Source organism: Loxodonta africana, chromosome 25, assembly GCF_030014295.1.
Source record: "Loxodonta africana isolate mLoxAfr1 chromosome 25, mLoxAfr1.hap2, whole genome shotgun sequence".
Lineage (NCBI taxonomy): Eukaryota > Metazoa > Chordata > Mammalia > Proboscidea > Elephantidae > Loxodonta > Loxodonta africana.
Window position 1 is genome coordinate 48,050,794 of NC_087366.1, and position 19,790 is coordinate 48,070,583.

Below are 19,790 nucleotides of genomic sequence, written 5' to 3' on the forward strand. Positions count from 1 at the left end.
TTAACAGTGATTATCTTTGAGAAATGGAATTTAAGTCAAGGGACTAGAAAACAGGAGACATTTACTTATTCTAGATTTTGTGTGTGTATATATATTTAAAATTATTATTATAATTCTACTATGTACATTTATGCAAGGTGTGGAACCCCCTGCAGTAAACAATTTGGCCTTTGATCCTGGTTCCAGAGAGCCAGATCACACCTGAAGCCAAAGAGTGGGGGCTGACCAGACCAAGAAGGGCCACCTGGGAGCCCTATCCAAACCTCAGGAGGCATAATGTAATCTATCATGGCCATGGGGTGAGGCCGATAAAGGCCTTGGAAAACAAAGGTTCAGTGGAGATTCCTGGGTGGACGCAGTGAACATCTGCTCTCGGGAGGGTAAGCACGTCCCCTGGGGACATGGAAGCTTTGTACCCAGACTTCTCCCTACGTTGTTTGTATACTTTTTTCTACTAGATTAAAGACAGCCCTTTCCTTGGAATTTGTGAGTCCTTCCCAGTGATTACCAGACCTAAAAAACAGACAAAGGGAGAGGACCCACTGACCTAGCCCCTGGTGGTAGAGGATGAGAGAAAGAAGGGCTATGTAGAGCAGCTGGGGTCTGAACTGCCCAGGGAAGGGAATCAGGAATTTCTGCGGGACGCAGTTGGCACACGGAGTGAAATTTATTATCCACCACACATTTGGCAACAGAGGTGGATGATCTCAGCCTCTTTGGAATAGTACGATAAAACTGGTGACAAAAAAGTGGGATTCGCTTGAGTGGTCCTCATAGCTCAATATGTTAACCTTTAAACTGAAGGGAAAATAACAAGTTAAAATAAATCAAACATTTTAAAAACATAGAAATAGGCTAACAGGCATAATGTAGGACAAATTTAAGAGTAGAGAATCTGAAGGTTTCATCTCTATATAGCTGAACAGTCTTACCTGACACTTGGCACTACAGTACTTGGCAACTCGGCATTGAGAACATCGTAGCAGCTTTTCCTTCCTGTTAAAAAATAAATTCCACATTAGGAAATGAGTGAGAATTAGATACAATGGAAGAAAAAAAGCACAAATCAACATATCGATGCCAATATGTGCTGCTTACGTGGAGTCCCCTAAAATTCAGATTTTCACATTGATGAATATCCTCTTTCACGATCAACGTGAGACATTTACATCATAACTAATGCTCTTTTTAACATAAGCTGAATTAAAATATAGATTCCCATTTAGACAAAAAAAATTTCATTTCATAGACATGTTAGTTTCTCCATATGTAATTCAGAATCCAGTCCACCAACTAACTGAAAGAATTCTATACTCTTCAAATATAAAAATTTTATTTTTTAAATTATCATATAGTTTAATTTAAAAATATATATACTCCTTCTGGGAAATAATTTTTAAATGCCACTAAATTCTATTACTACTTTAGACACACTGAACTAAGATGCTCAAAAGTTTTTACTCCATTATCACCTGAGTAGCAACAAAAAACAAAAAATGTGAACTATAAATGTAATGGTGAAGTTAACAGTGACAAACATCATGTAGGAATGTGGACACTTTCAAGGTGGCTAAGAAAAAAAAAAAAGAGCACTCAAAGTCAATACACATTGAAGGCAAAACAAGAACTGTTTCTAAGCATTTCTGATGTGCCAGGCACTATTCAAAGTTCTTTACATCTATTAACTCACAGTAAACCTCAAACATAACTCATAACCTCATAACAAACAATGGATAACACTGCAAAGAATGGGAATTCCAGAACACTTAATTGTGCTCATGAGGAACCTTTACATAGATCAAGAGGCAGTTGTTCAGACAGAACAAGGGGATACTGATTGGTTTAAAGCCAGGAAAGGTGTGCGCCAGGGTTGTATTCTTTCACCATACCTATTCAATCTGTATGCTGAACAAATAATATGAGAAGCTGGACTATATGAAGAAGAACAGGGCATCGAGATTGGAGGAAGACTCATTAACAACCTGCGTTCTGCAGATGATACAACCTTGCTTGCTGAAAGTGAAGAGGACTTGAAGCACTTACTAATGAAGATCAAAGACCACAGCCTTCAGTATGGATTGCATCTCAACATAAAGAAAACAAAAATCCTCACAACTGGACCAATGAGCAACATCATGATAAATGGAGACAAGATTGAAGTTGTCAAGGATTTCATTTTACTTGGATCCACAATCAACAGCCACGGAAGCAGCAGTCAAGAAATCAAAAGACGCGTTGCATTGGGTAAATCTGCTGCAAAGGACCTCTTCAAAGTGTTGAAGAGCAAACATGTCACCCTGAAGACTAAGGTGTGCCTGACCCAAGCCATGGTATTTTCAATCACATCGTATGCATGTGAAAGCTGGACAATGAATAAAGAAGACTGAAGAAGAGTTGATGCCCTTGAATTGCTGGCGAAGAATATTGAATATACCATGGACTGCCAAAAGAATGAACAAATCTGTCTTAGAAGAAGTACAACCAGAATGCTTCTTAGAAGCAAGGATGGCAAGACTGCATCTTATATACTTTGGACATGTCGTCAGGAGGATCAGTCCCTGGAGAAGGACATCATACTTGGCAGAGTACAGGGTCAGCGGAAAAGAGGAAGACCCTCAACTAGATGGATTGACACAGTGGCTGCAACAATGAGCTCATGCATAACAATTGTAAGGATGGTGCAGGACCGGGCAGTGTTTCGTTCTGTTCTGCATAGGGTCGCTATGAGTCGGAACCGACTCGACGGCACCAACAACAACAAACCTCAAAGAGTCCTATAAATTAAGCAGTCTTATTATGCTCACTTCAGAGATACTTAAATGTATTTTTAGGAGATAAAAATTGATGGAATAATGTAAACTGACTAAGGAAGCACACCATATAGTTCATGCAACGGGCGATACTGAAAGGTTGAGAATGGAATCCCAGGTATGAGAACTTGAATTATATCAGGTACCTACCTAGGAAAGCAGGGGTGCTGTATGGAGCATAAAACACAGGGAGGGGTTAAAAAGTCTAAGTAAATCAAAGCCAAATTGCCTCCCACCCTCAAGTACAGAATTCTAGCAGCCAGATATCAAAACCCCAAGCAACAAACCAAACCCAAGCAATTTGGCCCTAAAATTCTCATTCTTAACATACCACTATACAACCACTCTTGGATAAAATTGGATAAAGTAAAATGCACTCACAGGCTGTTTATGATACGATCCAAACAAAAGGACATATAAAGGTGGTATGAAAAAGATATTCTAGACAAAAATTAATGAGCAAAAAACAACGACAAAAAAATGTGTGTAACTATCAACAACAAAAAAAGGAACTGTTGTTGTTGTCGTTGTTGTTGTTGTAAGGTGCCATCGAATCAGTTCTGACTCACAGCAACTCTACAGGACAGAGTAGAACTGCCCCATAGGGTTCCCAAGGAAGTGCTGACCTTTTGGTTAGCAGCCCAGCTCTTAACCACTATGCCCCCAGGGCTCCATAGGAACTTTAGGGTTAAAAATAGTATCAGGAGAGGGTGGAGGGGTTGAGAAGCTGGCCAAATGGACACAAAAGGAGAGAGTGGAGGGAGAGAGTAATTGGGAGTGTGTAGCAAAGTGTATATGGGTTTTTGTGTGAGAGACTGACTTGATTTGTTAACTTTCACTTAAAGCACAATAAAAATTATAAATTTTTTTAAAAAAATACTATTAGAGATAAAGAAGGTTAACACACAAAGATAAAAGACTCCAACAACCGGTGTTCCGTACTTAGTAACATAGCCTCAAAATATACAAAGTATAAGTGATGGATCTATAAGGAAAAATGACAAATACACAGTAAGTTAAGACATAAAACTCCTTTAAAAAATGCCTGCAGTACAATTACCATATAAATGTTAGCTATTAGTATGAAAAGATATTATAAACTCCTTCTCAGGAATTGATAGATCAGATAGACAAGGATTAAACAGTGCTATAATGGGCCTGATCTCATGCAATACACAGACCCTGCACCTATTATATAAATTCTCTTCGAGTACGCATTGGGCATTTGCAAAACATGTGCACATACTATGCCACAAAGCAAATCTCAAAAATCTAAAGAATAAAGATTTTCTGCAATCAGAAAGGAATTAAATAAGAAATCAGTAACCAAAAACAAGTAAATCTCATATGTATGGGAATTTAAAAATATACTTCTATGCAATTCAAGGAACAAGGAAGAACTGTAATGGAAATTAGAAAATATATTAAGGCTGAGTAACAAAAAAAATCAAAACTTGTGAGATACAACTAAATGTTTACGTTAAAAGAACACTGACTATAAATGAGCTAAGCATGCAAATCAAGAATTTAAATTTAAAAATAATAAAGAAAGAAAGCATAAGGTAAGAATAATAAGGCAAAACTAATGAAATACAAAGATACAAGAGAGGATAAACAAAGCCAAAAGGTTAAAAAAAAATCAATAAACTTCTTGCAAGATTGTTTTAAAAAATGAGAAACAGTACACAAGTAAATAATATTAGAAACAACAGGGAACAGAAACCCTGGTGGTGCAGTAGTTAAGTGCTATGACTGCTAACCAAAAGGTCAGCAGTTCAAATCCACCAGGCGCTCCTTGGAAACTTTATGGGCCAGTTCTGCTCCGTCCTATGGGGTCATTATGAACCTGAATACGACCCGACAACAATGTTTTTTTTTTTTTAATCAAGATTCAGTAGTGATTAAAAAAAAAAAAACAAGAGAGATTTCTGGGAAAAGATAGTAATGGTATATACATTTTTTTAATCTCCTTGACTCTCCCCATAAAAAGACAGAGTAAGTAGAACAGCAAAACCTAACCACCACTCCCCATCCTTGGAACACATCTACAACAAATCCCAAACTATAAATAAGCAGGCAGAAAAACAGTAATAGCTCTAAGACCCTTATAGGGGTCTGATGTCACCGTGGTTAAGTACCTGGCTGTTAACCAAAAGGCTGGCAGTTCGAAACTCACCAGCGGCTTCAGGGAAAAAGATATGGCAGTTTGCTTCCATAAAGATTACAGTCTTGGGAACCCTATGGGGCAATTCTACTCTGTTCTGTAGTGTCACTGTGAGTTGGAATCAACATGATCTCAGTGGGTTTGGTTTTGGGTTTTTTAAAGACCTGTATAAAATCAGTATTTTTGTGGGAAGAAACAAAGAAGGGAACTAGACTTCCAGTGTACCCGGAAACAAAAGAGCCCCAAACTGCCAAATGATACACAATGGGAAGTGTGTCAAGCCAATCTTAAGAGCTGCAGCGAAAACTGGGAGAGGCTGCTTTCTGCAGTAGCCCCTGTGCAAATGAGATCACTGGGCCTTCCCTGAATCCTGCCTCCTCAGGCCCAGCTGCTCAGACTGTCCCTCACTTCCCTTTTTCTTGTCTAAATTATCCAGAGGCTGTTCCTGTTGCTTTCACTAAAGATCTGCAACAATACAAACTGTTCTCAATTATAAAAAAATAGAGTAGAATCAAGATTCATAAGACCACATGCTAGCAATTATCAACACTTCGTTCTCTGTCTCCCAATGCTACCAACCAGAGGCTTTAATGATTTTTAACACAGAATTTCAGCAAAGTAAATAGCAAGATGACTCAAAGCACCTGAATAATTTACTTGTCATTTGATGTATGATATAAATCACTTAATGTGAGTTATTTAAACATTTGGGTAATTTTTATATATCAAATGACTAAACAAATTAAGTTCTCAATTTCAAAAATAAGGTCAGTTATATCCAAAAGAGAAGCTGTGTGTACTTGATTAGACCAACCACTGATACTTTGAAGAGTTGCTGCTTTTCTCTTTAGGGTAAGGTTCAGAGCCATAGCAGCATCCTGGTAAGGTTCTCCTGTAAAGAAAAACTTGGGCAACATAGACACCGGGCAGTTCATGAAAACATTCCTTTTTCTCTTAAAAAAAAAAAAAATCAGAAATTGGTTTCAAATTGAATGAAGAAGTCACATTCAAAAACAAAAAAGCAATGAGAAATGTTCACGACAACTCAAAAACAGAGTTAATTAGCAGTTCTATTGAAAAAAGCACCACTTTGCGGGGGGCGGGGTAGCTCCAGAGATTAAAATGTGCTTTTTTCAACAGGACTGCTAATAAACTCTGTTTTTCATGGTTTATACTCAACTACTAACCCTAAAGGTGGGTGGTTCAAATCCACTCAGTGGTACCATTGAAGAAAAGGCCTGGCTATCTGCTTCTGTTAAGATTATAGCCAAGAAAATGCTATAGAGCAGTTCCATTCTGTAACACATGGGGTCGCCATGAGTAAGAATCGACTCAACAGTAACCAGTAACAACCAGAGATCGAAACAAGACATACTGAATGGAAGTTAGAGAGGGGAAAATTGTGTCTAACCATTAAGATTTTTCTGGTAACAGCAACTGGTCAAAAACCAAATGAAGTGCCTTGAGGAGCATGGTTCCCAGCCACAGGAAGTGTTCAAGGAGAATCTGGTAGGAACATTTGCTAGACATGTGTAAGGGAAATTCCAGTACTGCAAAGGAGAATGAATATGATGTTTCCTTGCATTTCCAAAATTATTTGGTTCTGTTTCTCCTGTGCAACCAACAAATATAAGCTAAGTTTGAAAAGATGATAAAATTATGCATAAAGGTATAATAAGCGTGGTAGTCTCATAGCAGTAGAGAAGTGCTGAATTTACAACTTTCACGCATCGCCAAAACATCCTGTTGGCAAAACAATTATCTCAAGATTCCGTTCAGAACTAGGGCTTCTGGGAGAAAAGCAATCTAAAGTAATAAGCTAGAAATATATAAGTAGCAGAAAACTGAGTAAATTTTTACATTTATTCTCCATAAAGAGGTAGATAATATTTTACCTCCAAATAAGAGAAGATACTATAATTATTTTATACCAAAATAAATAGAATTCTTGAGCTCGCCCCCTACAAAGAAAAAAAAGCAAAAGGAATCCCCTATTACTTGTCCATACAAAACTCTGATATGCCACAGAACAGAGTGTCAAATTACAGGAAATCCTTAGGTGCTCAGTGCCCTAGATACAGTGCTTCATAGAGTGTTAACAAGTCAAGTCCTCTCTTCCAAATAAAGGCTGGGCCATAATTGGCTTCTCCAACAGCCTAAGCAAGTGAAATGCGGAAAAGAAATAAAAAGTGAGCAAAATTAATTGTCCTTCCAGTATACAAATTAAAAAGTCAGATTCGGACATGAGAAGGAAGGGGACCATTCCCTCTAAGAAATCAAAAAGGAAAGGCGATTAATTGGGTCCTTCAAATCCCAACTATGGAGTACTATAAGGGACCATCTCTCTGTTCTTCTTGGGTGTTGGGGGGCTTAGAAAGAGTGCCCTAAAACAATAAGGACAGTTGTCAGGCACAGGGAAATAAGTTTCCTGGAATAAATACTGAACATGAACAAATCCTAGTGACTCCCAACTTTCCCCAGCCCTAGCACCTGCAGAATACATTCAAATATTCCTAAATGGAGGGGGAAAAAAAGGCATATATGGCACATTCGTATATACTTATTATACAGGGCTCTTTCCTAGTAATGTGTCATGCTCCTCTAGAAGTCTCCCAGGGTACCTAGCAGTTGAATCTCTCCTTCAACAGCCATCTTCACAACCGAAAGTAACTGGCTCACTGTTGAGGATCTGGGCCCAGGCAAACGCTCCAAGAGCACAGGGCAGCCCTGCTGGCCCTCTTGTCCCGAGTCACATTCATACAGGTGAAGCATGGCCCTGCGCCATCAGAAGTAACCCTAGAGCTCAGTGTGCATCTTTGCAGCCCTCCGTTTGAAGCTGAAGATCCCTGCACAGTGGTCTTTCACACAGCAAATAGCATCTCAAGGACAGAAATTTTGTTTCTGGCTGATCCCTTTGACCTTTAGGAAGAAATCTGAGCTGAGAAAAACACCAGAGTACATTAGCTAAAGTCTGAACCACTTAGAGATGCTAAAGAGTCTTGGCTAATGGGATGTATGATTTAGTACGCCAAGTCTTAACACAAGTTTCAAGGAGGATTCTCTGAATAGAAAACTCATGAAAATGTTTTCACACAACTGAGACATAAAACACTCTGTAGGAAAAAATGCACATACGGAATACCAAATGCCGTGACAGACAAGTTCTTAAACACAAGTCCCATGGAGAAGAATGTATCTCTTTAAATGGAGAAATTCAAAATAACTAAGTGACTGAAGTCAAAATACGATTTTTAAAACAAAGGGACCGCAGAAATAATCTTCCTTACATGTGTTTTATGTTTGTAAATACCTTTGAAATAGAAGAATCCTGACTCATTAGAAATGTTAACACCATGTAACCAAGTACTTGCCTGTTTCCCAGTGGAATTTTCTGAAGCAAATGAAATTCCACGCTATGAAAAAGGGATTATCCCAAATAAAAGTATGCACTGCAATTACTTTTACTCTAACCGAATAAAATACACCGAGAAATGCTTAAACAAAGGTCTCTCTTTGGCATAAATATCCAAAACAATACAGAAAAGGGATCTTCCATTTTTGTTTCACAAAGGTAATTATGTTGGTTTGAAACCTTTTTAGAATTAAAAGAGATTCACACCTACTATTCACCTACCTACCAAATGGTTTTCAATATAAAGCAGCAGATGTCAAAATAATTTACATTCATAACCTAGGAAAGTAGAATTGGTTTGGTTTCATTTTCCATATTGGCTATTATCTTCTACTTCACATTCCTAACAATTCAAGTACGAAACAAGAACATCTCATAGTTAATATTTCAGGGCATGAACCTATAATTCACTGGCACCATAACTTCCCTGGGAGAAACACAAGCAATTTAAATCCATTTTATCACTTAGTGGGAAGCACAGCAACATATTTGGGCCAAGTTAGAGTCAGGAAAGGAAGACCACCTACTTGGATATGTCCTTGTCCATTGCCCTCAACCTCCTAAATTAAAGCTATTGTCCCTGTGGAGACTGTGCTACTTGATAAACACAAACTCCATTTGTTAATTCAACAAGTGTCCCATGATTGACCCCCATGTGGACATCTCTGTGTAAGGACTGGGTGGGTTGCTGAGGAAAGGGTAACACACACAGCCACTACTTCTAGGAGGTAACAATCAAGGAGGGCAGATCAGTGCTTTCCACTGGCAGAACTAGTTACAATACAAAACCATATTTTAAGAAGTGGCACAAAGTTCCCATACCTAGAAGGGAAAATGATTTAGCATTTTAGAGTTCAAAATCTGCAGTCTAAGCCCCACTCTTTACTAACAGCGTAACCTTGTAACCTCTCTTAGCATCCATTTCCTCTCATCTGTAAAGTGGGAATAAGTGACTACCATATTTTACGCAAATAACACGTTATTTTTATTTTTTTTTTGCCAACCGCACAACCCCTTTACAAATCTTCATAGGTGTGCTATGCACGTTATAAATGGACACCATTTTTACATAGGCATGTTAACCAAAAGCAAAACCAAACCCAGTGCCATCGAGTCGATTCTGACTCGTAACGACCCTACAGAACAGAGTAGAACTGCCCCATAGACTTTCCAAGGAGAGCCGGGCGGATTTGAACTGCAGACTCTTTGGTTATCAGCTGTAGCACTTAACCACTATGCCGCCAGGGTTTCCACGGGCATGTTATTTGTGAAAAATATGGTACTTGTAAAGCTGTTGTGTGGACTATATATCTACATAAAGTGTCTGTTAACACAGTGTCAAGCAAAGCATCTAGCACAGAGTTAAAAGTGAGGCTACTGAGTATATTTCCAAAGTGCTTTACTTTTATGCCATATCTGAAAAGAGTTTTTTGTATACCTCCAAGAGAAGCAAAATCCATATTCCCCATAAATCTGGCCATTTCAACGAGGGCACACAGACAACGTACTGGTGCCATTTTCTGAAACCCCCATGTACCCATAACACGTGGCTCTAATCTCAAATTTTGACTAGCATCATAGGTGTTTCACTGTTCAATTTGTATTCACTGAAGTTTGTATTAATATTATTTTAAATTTGATCAGAATGAGTAACTTCAAAGTGGTATGATTCAAGAAGCTCTACCTTTGAAGTAGTAAAAAAAAAAAATTTTATTTTTGAAGGTTTCATCTGTAGAAATTAAAATTAGAGCAGACTGTTACATCTTCCATAATATTAATAGGCAATTACAACTTCTAACATCCTGTTTGCTTTATGCAAGGTTATGCCTATTACAAGTTAAGGAGAAAATTAACATTTTACAACATAACAGACTTAAACTTCCCTCATTATATTAACATTTCTCTATGAAATTGTACATTGTGTGCTATAGGTTATTCTAACAGCTAATATTTGAAAACTGGTAACTAGAATTAGTATTAAAGTACACTTGGCTTGTTTTTTCAGGCAGAGCACACACAATCAGAATGTAGAAAGCTGTAGCCAAAATGAACTGCTGAAGTGGAATTGCTTCTGTTGACATCTCTGTTTCTAACTAGGCAATCGCTTCAGCCTAGTCTAGTCACACAACTCTATAAAACTCTAAGAGATGTATTCATTTTCCCTGAGTCGTCTTCTTGAGATAAAAAATAATTAAAAATTAGAAAGGAAAAAAAAAACCTGATTTTGTTCAAAGATTAAAATCAAACACCCTTTTAAGTACATAAGTATTGCTAGTACAAATATCACGCAGCATATACATTAAAATAAAAGTGCCACCGGTAAAATTTCAAAGAAGGTAATAAGACTATTTTGCCAATATTCTCTTCAATATACTATGGTCTAAGCCTTAAAAAATGGCAAAAGGTGTTCTCTTTCAGTTCAGTTCCAGAATACATTATCTGTCATGTTTCTTCTAGTTAGAAAACAAAATTTATCAACATCTTGGTTCTATTTTAGCTTTATGTGCTAGAAAACCAAGAGTGAAGTTCACTCTTCAATTATAGTCATCTGCTCATTTCAGAGACCGGGAAGCATTTATTCTGTCTGCCTGCTTCAAATATTTGCTTTTCTGTTTTATAATTAAGTATTTTACTTCTATTTTATAATTAAGTATTGTTTTACATTTAATAATAAACTGTCCCAAGTCTTGTTGGAAGTAAGTGATAATGAAATCTCAAATAACTGGTCCTCATTTTTGGAGAACAAAATGACACTTTTAAGCTTACAAAGATAGACAACTGCAACAACTGTGTACCAAAGTAAAGAAACCTTAAACTAAGATGCCTTAAGAGACATGGAACTAAATGTTACACCTTTTGGTTAACAGCCAAGTACATTAACCCTTTGCCCCACCCAGAGACTTCTGTTGTTGTTAGGTGCAGTGGAGTCATTCTGACTCATAGTGACCCCGTGTACAGCAGAACAAAGCACTGCCCAGTCCCGTGCCATTCTCACAATTGTTGTTGTGCTTTAGCCCGTTGTTGCAGCTGCTGTGTCAGTCCATCTCACTGAGGGTCTTCCCCTTTTTTGTTGACCCTCTACTTTACCAACTATGATGTCCTTCTTCAGGGACTGGTTCCTCCAGATAACATGCCCAAAGTACATGAGGAAAAAGTCCCACTATCCTTGCTTCAAAGGAGCATTCTGGCTGTGCTTCTTCCAAGACAGATTTGTTCATTTTTTTGGCAGTCCGCGGTTCATTAAATACTCTTCGCCAACACCATAATTCAAATGCATCTCTTCTTCTTCGGTCTTCCTTTTTCATTGCCCAGCTTTCACATGCATATGAGGCGATTGAAAACACCATGGGTTGAGTCACGGCACCTTAGTCCTCAAAGTGGCATCTTTGCTTTTTAACACTTTAAAGTGGTCCTTTGCAGCAGATTTGCCCAATGCAATACGTCCTATGATTTCCTGACTACTGCTTCCATGGGTGTTGATTGTGGATCCAAGTAAAATGAAATCCTTGACAATTTCAATATTTTCTCTGTGTATCATTATGTTGCTTTTTGGTCCAGTAACGAGGATTTTTGTTTTATGCCGAGGTGCAATCCATACTGAATTATAATCACATTATTATTTTTCTTTAAATACTTCCTTTAAGAGATTTAATGGTAAACTCTCAAAAGAAGTTTCTAGATAGCATTTGAAATATATCAGTGCTGGGTAAAAATACAGTAATATATTAAATATTAGACATTTTAGTAATTCCAAATTTTATAAACCCTTGAAAGTTCATAAACCTTTGGACTATTCTTCTCAGTTATTTTCAGGTCGTTCATATATCTGTCTCTGAAAAAAAATTGAACCAAAAGTACAACAACATACAGGTAGAAGTTATTTACTGAAATAAATGTCCATGGGTATAATCAAATGGTAATTACTTCTTAGCCTGAAAGCTACCAAACATGAATACATCAACAATGAAACTAGTGTTAGGGAAGTTAGTCAAACGTGAGTTTTAAAAAGTTCTAGATAGTGAACATTCTCACCCAAATAAATGGAGAACTTTTACAGATTTTTCTCTTATCTTTAAAAAAAAAATTAGATCTAATACAGTGGCATTAAATACTTGTATTTTTCTACTTAGATGATAGGAAAAGCTGAAAAAAAAATTGTAATGTATCATATTCCCCCTCCCCACCCCTACCACATTGGGTTGGTAATGAAAAGTCTTTCATCACAGGAGAGAAAAGATAACTCTTTTCAGGTAAAGTAACCCATTTCACTAAAAAGTAATCTCTCTGTTTATAGCTCATTTACAATAATCCTCAGAAGATGGAAATTTATAATTGATCATCCCTGACTAAAGGTTCCCATTCACAATGAATTATAACATCTATTTTCCTCTAGAGAAAATGAGCAAGAAAACAATTTCTGAAATGTCATTACTCATATAGTTTTTTAAAAATTATGTAGTACTTTAAATGGCCAATTGTAATTATCTTTTTTTTTCCTAATATAAAGAAACATCTCCTTTGAAAGCCACATCCTTGCTGCTCTTTATTTACAGGGCTCACAAATATTGCTAATAATTTTTTTGTACCATGGACTGCGGTAGGTTCTGGAGGTACAGGGATCCATAAGACACAGTTCTTGCTTCAAATAGTCGCTGATGCTACAGCAGGATCAGAATAGCAGTAACACCACTAATATTTCCTAAACACCTATTTGTGTCCAGTACTTCCCCAAAAGGTTAAACACAGTTACCAAATGAACCAGTAGTTCCTCTCTTAGGGACATACCCAAGAGAAATTAAAACATGTCCAAACAAAAATTTGTACATGAATGTTCACGGCAGCATTATTAATAAGAGCCAAAAAGCATAAGCAATCAAAATATCCATCAACTGACAAATGGATAAACAAAAGATGGCATATCCATATAATGGAATATGATACGACCATAAATAGGAATCAAATACTGATACACGCTACGACATGGATGAACCTTGAAAACATTATGCTAAGTGAAAGAAGCCAGTGACAAAAGAATAGATATTGTACGATTCCATTGATATAAAATGTCCAGATCAAGCAAATCTATAGGAAAAGAAAGCAGATTAGTAGTTGCCTAGAGTTGAGTGGCTCGGGGGAAATGAGGAGTGACTGCTAATGGGGTCAGCGTTTCTTTTTGGGGTGATGAACATGTTCTAAAACTGATCATGGTTTTTTGATGGTTGTACAACTCTGTGAACATGCTAAATACTACTGAATTGTATATTTTAAATAGATGAATTACGTGGCATATGAATTACATCTCAATAGCTAAACCAAAAATCCAAACCTGTTACCAACCAGTCAATTCCAACTCAAAGCAACCTTACAGGACAGAGTAGAACTACAGAGTCCTTCAGGGTTTCCAACGAGCGGCTGGTGAATTCCAACTGCGGATCTTTTGGTTAGCAGCCATGCTCTTAACCACTGCGCCACTAGGGCCCCATATCTCAATAAAGCTGGTATTAAGAAAAGGTAATCAAGAGATGAAATAATTAGCTTGACTCCTATGATCAGTTCAGCTCTATTCTGTGTATAAAAAGGAGAGAGAGTGCTGAAGCAGAGAAATCTCTTTTCCTTCTGAGGTGAATGTAAACCTTTGCTTCCTTTAGAATAGGAGAGCCAACGTAATTTCTACACAGTGGCTAAATCCCACCTGGACAGATTCTACCCAACCCATCTCCTAGGCCTCACCTCCTGTTCTTGAACTGAAGGTCAATCCTCTCCTATCCCTCATACACCCTGAGACATTTCTTCTACATTCTGCCTCCACAGCTACCAGTGAATTGAAGAGGCTTTACTTCTTGTCAACTAGACATTGGCCTAGAGAGTCCCAGGAAAGGTTCTAGAAATGAAGGATTTAAACGCAATCCAAATAAGCAGATTTCTTAACTTCGTGTTAGACGTGAAGGCATTGAAAGAGTTAACAAACTCAGGATATGGCCATATGCAAAAAAGGAAATATTAAGTATATCAAAATTATTTCAACAACATATCAAGTATAGATGATAAGACAAACCTAAGATGGCACCCTAGAGATTAAAAAACACTGCCTGATAACAAAGAGAGGGAGAGAAACAAGGTTTATCAATGCTTTTGTGTAAACTACCGTACACAAATTGGAATCAAGTTCAAACAAAAAGACTCTAAGATTTTCATACGGCACGAGGAAGATCAGTGAACTCAGACTGGTTGATAAATGTACCTTTACCTTTTTATGGACCCAACATAGTTTCTCATAGTGCCTGTCATATAACACAAACCGAGTAAATGTTTTCTAACTGAATAAATGCTTTTACATATAGAAAAACCCCCAATACCAATAATGGTTGGCACCTTTTACAATAAATCAAAGCTCCATACATCTGTGGTCAATTGATTTTCAACAAGAGCACTAAGTCCATTCAACGGGGAAAAGAGAGTCACTTTAATAAATGGTTCTAGGAAAACTGGATTTCTATATAAAAAAGAAAGAAGCTGGATCCATATCTCACACCATATATACAAATTAATTCAAAATACATCAAGGACCTATATGTCAGAACTAAAACCGTAAAACTGAGAAGAAAACAGGGGTAATCAATCAGAACCTAGTTTTTAACAATGGATTCTTAGATATGACACCAAAAGCACAAGCAGCAAAAGACAAAAAAAGATAAATGACACCTCATAAAAATGTTTAAATTTTGTTCATCAAAGGATTTTATCAACAAAGGGAAGAGACAACCTACACAAAGTGATTTTCCTGGAAGTCAAGAGGCCACTTTCAGATCAGTCTTCCTTTAGCCCATTATGCTTCTCAAATCTTTCCTGTCTCAAAGATAACAGGAAAACGGTCTCTGCCTTCACTCAGGTATACTGGCCCAACAAATACCACTACACAGTTTTCAAATTTTTATGTTAAATTTGTAGTTTAAGGGCATACTCAAAATTCTCATCTGGCAACCACACAAACTACTTACTGATGAAGTATGTTAGGGAAAAACAAAAAATGAAACAATAGTTGCTGCCATTCGATTCTAACTCATGGTGACCCTGTGTGCAGAGTAGACCTGTGCTCCATAAGGTTTTCAATGGCTGATTTTTAAGAAGTAGATTGCCAGGCCTCTGGGTGGACTCAAAGTTCCCATCTTTCACTTAGCAGCCAAGCATGTTAATCATCTGTACCATCCACGGATGCCAGTATAGTAAAAAAAAAAAAAAAAAACTGTTGCCATAGAGTCAATCCAACTCATATCAACTCTATAGGGCATGGCAGAAATGTCCCATAGAGCTTCCAAGGAGCACCTGGTGGATTCAAACTGCTGGCCTTTTGGTTAGTAGCTATAGCGCTTAACCACTATGCCAACAGGCTTCCCCAGTATAGCAGGCATTAAAAATACCGAGACCAAAAGAGAAGAGGTGCAAAGGCGGTACCAGGTACAGAAGAAAGAATCATGATCAGGGAGGAAATAAGCAAGAATAAAGGGCACAGTTAGTTACAAAGTTATGCAAGCCATGAAAAAATACTTCCAAACCTGTGGATAGCATGTCAAACATTAAGCTTTTTTTTTTTTTTCAAACCCTATAATGTGACAGCACACTCCCTCTTTCCACCCCGGATTTCTTGTGTCCATTCAACCAGGTTCCTGTGCCTTCCTGCTTTCTCATCCTGCCTCTGGACAGGAACCACCCATTTGGTCTCATGTATCTACGTGAACTAAGATGCTCACTCTTCACGAGTATCATGTTTCATAGTCCAGTCTAATCTTTGTCTGAAGAGTGGGCTTCGGGAATGGTTTTAGTTTTGGGTTAACAGAGCGTCGGGGGTCCATGGTTTCAGGGGTTCCTTGGGTCTCAGTCAAACCATTAAGTCTGGTCCCTTTACGTGAGTTTGAGTTCTGCTCCACACTTTCTCCCACTCCGTCATGGACCTACTGTTGTGTTCTCTGTCAGGGTGGTCACTGATGGTAGCTAGGCACCATCTAGTTCTTCTGGTCTCAGGCTGACGGAGTCTCTGGTTTATGTGGCCCTTTTGTCTCCTGGACTAATACTTTCCTTTTATCTTTGGTGTTCTTCATTCCCCTTTGCTCTAAATGGGTTGGGACCAATTGATGGATCTTAGATACTCACAAGCTTTTAAGACCCCAGACGCCACTCACCAAAGTGGGATGCAGAACATTTTTTTAATAAACTTTGCTAAGTTTATTTTCTTAGTAACATTTGTCCTAGATGTCCCCCGAAACCATGGTCCCCAGACCCCAGCCCCAGCTACTCTGTCCCTCAAAGTGTTTGGTTGTGTTCAGGAAACTTATTAGCTTTTGGTTTAGTCCAGTTGTGAGGACTTCCCCTGCATTTCTGCATTTTCTTAATAACTTGTTCCTCCTAAAAATTTTAAACAGTTTTTAAAGTCACATTCCCCCCCCCCACAACGGAGCAATTCTGTAATGAAAGTGACAAGTTAAAAACAGGAAACACTTTTAAAATGTGTTTTATAGTGAATTTTTCCAAAGCGCATTCGTCTTTCTCAAAACACCCAAACCAAAACCAAACCCATTGCCGTTGAGTCGATTCCAACTCATAGCGACCCTATAGGACAGAGTAGAACTGCCCCATAGAGTTTCCGAGGGGTGCCTGGTAGATTCGAACTGCTGACCTGTTGGTTAGCAGCTGTAGCACTTAACCACTACGCCACCAGGGTCTCAAAACACATCTGCCATAAAGTCTGGCATCCTTGAAAATTTAAATTTATAGGAAAAACTAAGATAAGTCACAGTGAAGTCCTCCACTCACTGGGTGACTATTTTACTGAATCATATTTAGTGGTTTGCATGTCTTTTACTTACCTCATCTCCCTCCATCTACAGATGGGTCCGTGTCTTTATTCCATCAATACCCAGCACAGAGCCAGGCATAAAGTAGGTGTTCAATAAATATTTAGTAAATAGATGAATGATTCAGATAGCTCGGTCTACTGATATTTTTTATAAGAAAGAACATATAACTTTGTACAGAGGAGAGGGAATTGCCACCCCCTACAGCCAACCATCATTCTACACTAAGCACCTTGTAAACAGATAGCACTAGACATAGGAGAAACTGACAGTAGGGAAGAGCAAAACTGGAAGCTTAATACTGTAAGCTTAGTACATAAAATAGCACTATCCAAAGGCATGTTGGACTCCTCAAAGGACAGATCATTCAAGTGGAAGGTACTTGAGAGATCTCAGTCCACTGCATTCCCAGAAGGATCCTTAAAACACACCACGTCCACACTGGGTAATCATCATCATTCCCCTCATCTCACCCCCTGCCCTTCTGCCCATGTGTGCCTACTTCATTAATCCACCAAAGTTATTGAATAACTCTTCCCTGCTCCTTTTCTTAGGCCAGAGAAAATTCCAACACTTTTGTTTCTCCCGCCTGTCATTCACATTACAAGCTTGCCAGCTTTTATTCTAATCTTGATATTTACAATACAAAAAGAGAAGAATGAAAGATAGGGCAGAAAAATCTATAACTGAGGGAAACAGAAAGGCATCAAACAAAATTAAATGATCTGGGATGGCTTGGTGTGATTACTGTTGGAAAGTAAAGAAAGATGGAATATGGAAAATGTACGACTTGCTTTTGATACATATTTTTTTCTCTCATAGACAATATTTTTCTTCTAGATAAATTGAAAATAAAATATATCTATTCCAGTACAATATTATAATACGCAGATATTCAGGAAATATATCCTGACATATAATTATCCTTCAGTTATTTTCTCCCCAGGCTAGATAATCTGTTTTTTCATCTTTCTCTACAGTCAGGTCTCATAAACCTTCTTAGTTTCCATTCCCTGTATAAGTCTAAATTTAGATAATTAACTCTCATAGTGTTCTTAGCAGACATGAATATAAAGGGAAGAAAACAGAAAAATATAACTGATGAACAAGATAAGAAGGTACTTAAGGATAAAAATTTTATATACATGTATGTGTATACCAAATAAAAATACTTTTTAAAAACCTTGGTTTAGAGAAAAGCTATAATGAAAAGCATACTTTAACAGCTCAGTAATAGAAGACTAAGGTAGTTAATTGATTCTTCTATTTATTAGCTGTCAAAAGACAATGTTTGCAATAGCTGATTTTCTTCCTACCTTAGAAATATTTCACCCACGGGACATTATATAACGTTGCCCAAGATTTAAAGGGTGATAAAAACCTGCCCAAATTTCTAATAAAGAAACCTTTCATTCACACATACAAAAGCAACAGAAATAAATTAAGATTCTGAAGGGCAAAGTTTAGATATTTTCTATGTCTGGACATTTTATTGGCTGAAGTCTTAAATGGCTAGGTTTCTCTTATGTGTTCAAATATTGAAAATTTACCTTTTGTCTCCAGTATGTCTTTCAAACAGAATTTAATAGTTAAATTATTTAAGCTATACGTGCAGAACACAATACCTAAGATTTGCAAAGTGACCTGAGTGAATGATGAGCATCAAACGTTCGAGAAAGAGAACCACGATACACAAATATCCTAATATTTCAATTTATTCTTAATACTTAAAGCCCACATGCCACTATAAGCTGTAAAGTAATTTATAAATATTAAGAGCTTAAAGCCTTACTATAGCATTTCTGCTGTTGCCTCAAATCCTGGCATACTAAATTAAGTCATGTTCTTCTTGGAGCTAGCCTGTTAGTTAAAATCAACACTAGAAATGATTCCCCTAAAGGAAAAAATAATAATCACCTGAGTGAAACAATTCAATGACGAATCTTGTACAAACAGCACTTCTTCTCCAGACTGGGCATAAATGTTGTCCATGAATGAGAAATAAAATGGACATGGACCAGTGGAAATTGAGAATACAGTAGAGCAGCGCTTCTCAAACAAATCACCTGGGGATCCTACTAAAAATACAGATTTTAATTCAGTAGGTATCTGGGTGGGACCTGAGATTTCTAACAAGTTTTTAGGTGATGCTGATGCCACTTGTCCACGGACTTGCACTTTCAGTAGCAAGGCTATAGGCTATCCACATCTTATTTCAGGGTACTAAAGCTCAGGTGCCCTAAGACCACCAGTTATGTTTACTGGCTTCCTGCAGCAAGGCAAAACTCATACAACGGGAAACTTGGCATTTTGGTAAGAGGGAGACAGAATAAACTTATAAGGTTTGGGCTTCTGCTGGGTGATTTGGGAGAGGGTTAATAAAATGGAGGTCTGTTATGGATTCGATGTTGTCAGGAGTCAGAGATAATTTGATGACTGGACATCTTAATTTTTACTTAGGAGGCAGGAGGAACAGAGAGTGACTAGAGGTAATAAGCAATAATCAGTCACTGATGTTACTAAGGAGGCCACATAAGAACTGAAACTGACCAGTG

The 19,790-nt window shown here is 37.6% G+C and overlaps 1 protein-coding gene across 8 annotated transcripts in view; it reads right to left on the minus strand.

The window, feature by feature from the left end:
• SMYD3 (SET and MYND domain containing 3) overlaps positions 1–19,790 on the minus strand; it is a 783,945-nt gene that overhangs the window by 619,148 nt on the left and 145,007 nt on the right. For all 8 annotated transcript variants that reach the window (XM_064276780.1, XM_064276777.1, XM_064276778.1 and 5 more), the window contains one exon: positions 933–996. Coding sequence is in view for 7 of the 8 variants with exons in the window: in XM_064276777.1 (XP_064132847.1) it covers positions 933–996 (64 nt within the window). In the remaining variant the exon portion in view is untranslated. The remainder of the gene's footprint in view (positions 1–932; positions 997–19,790) is intronic.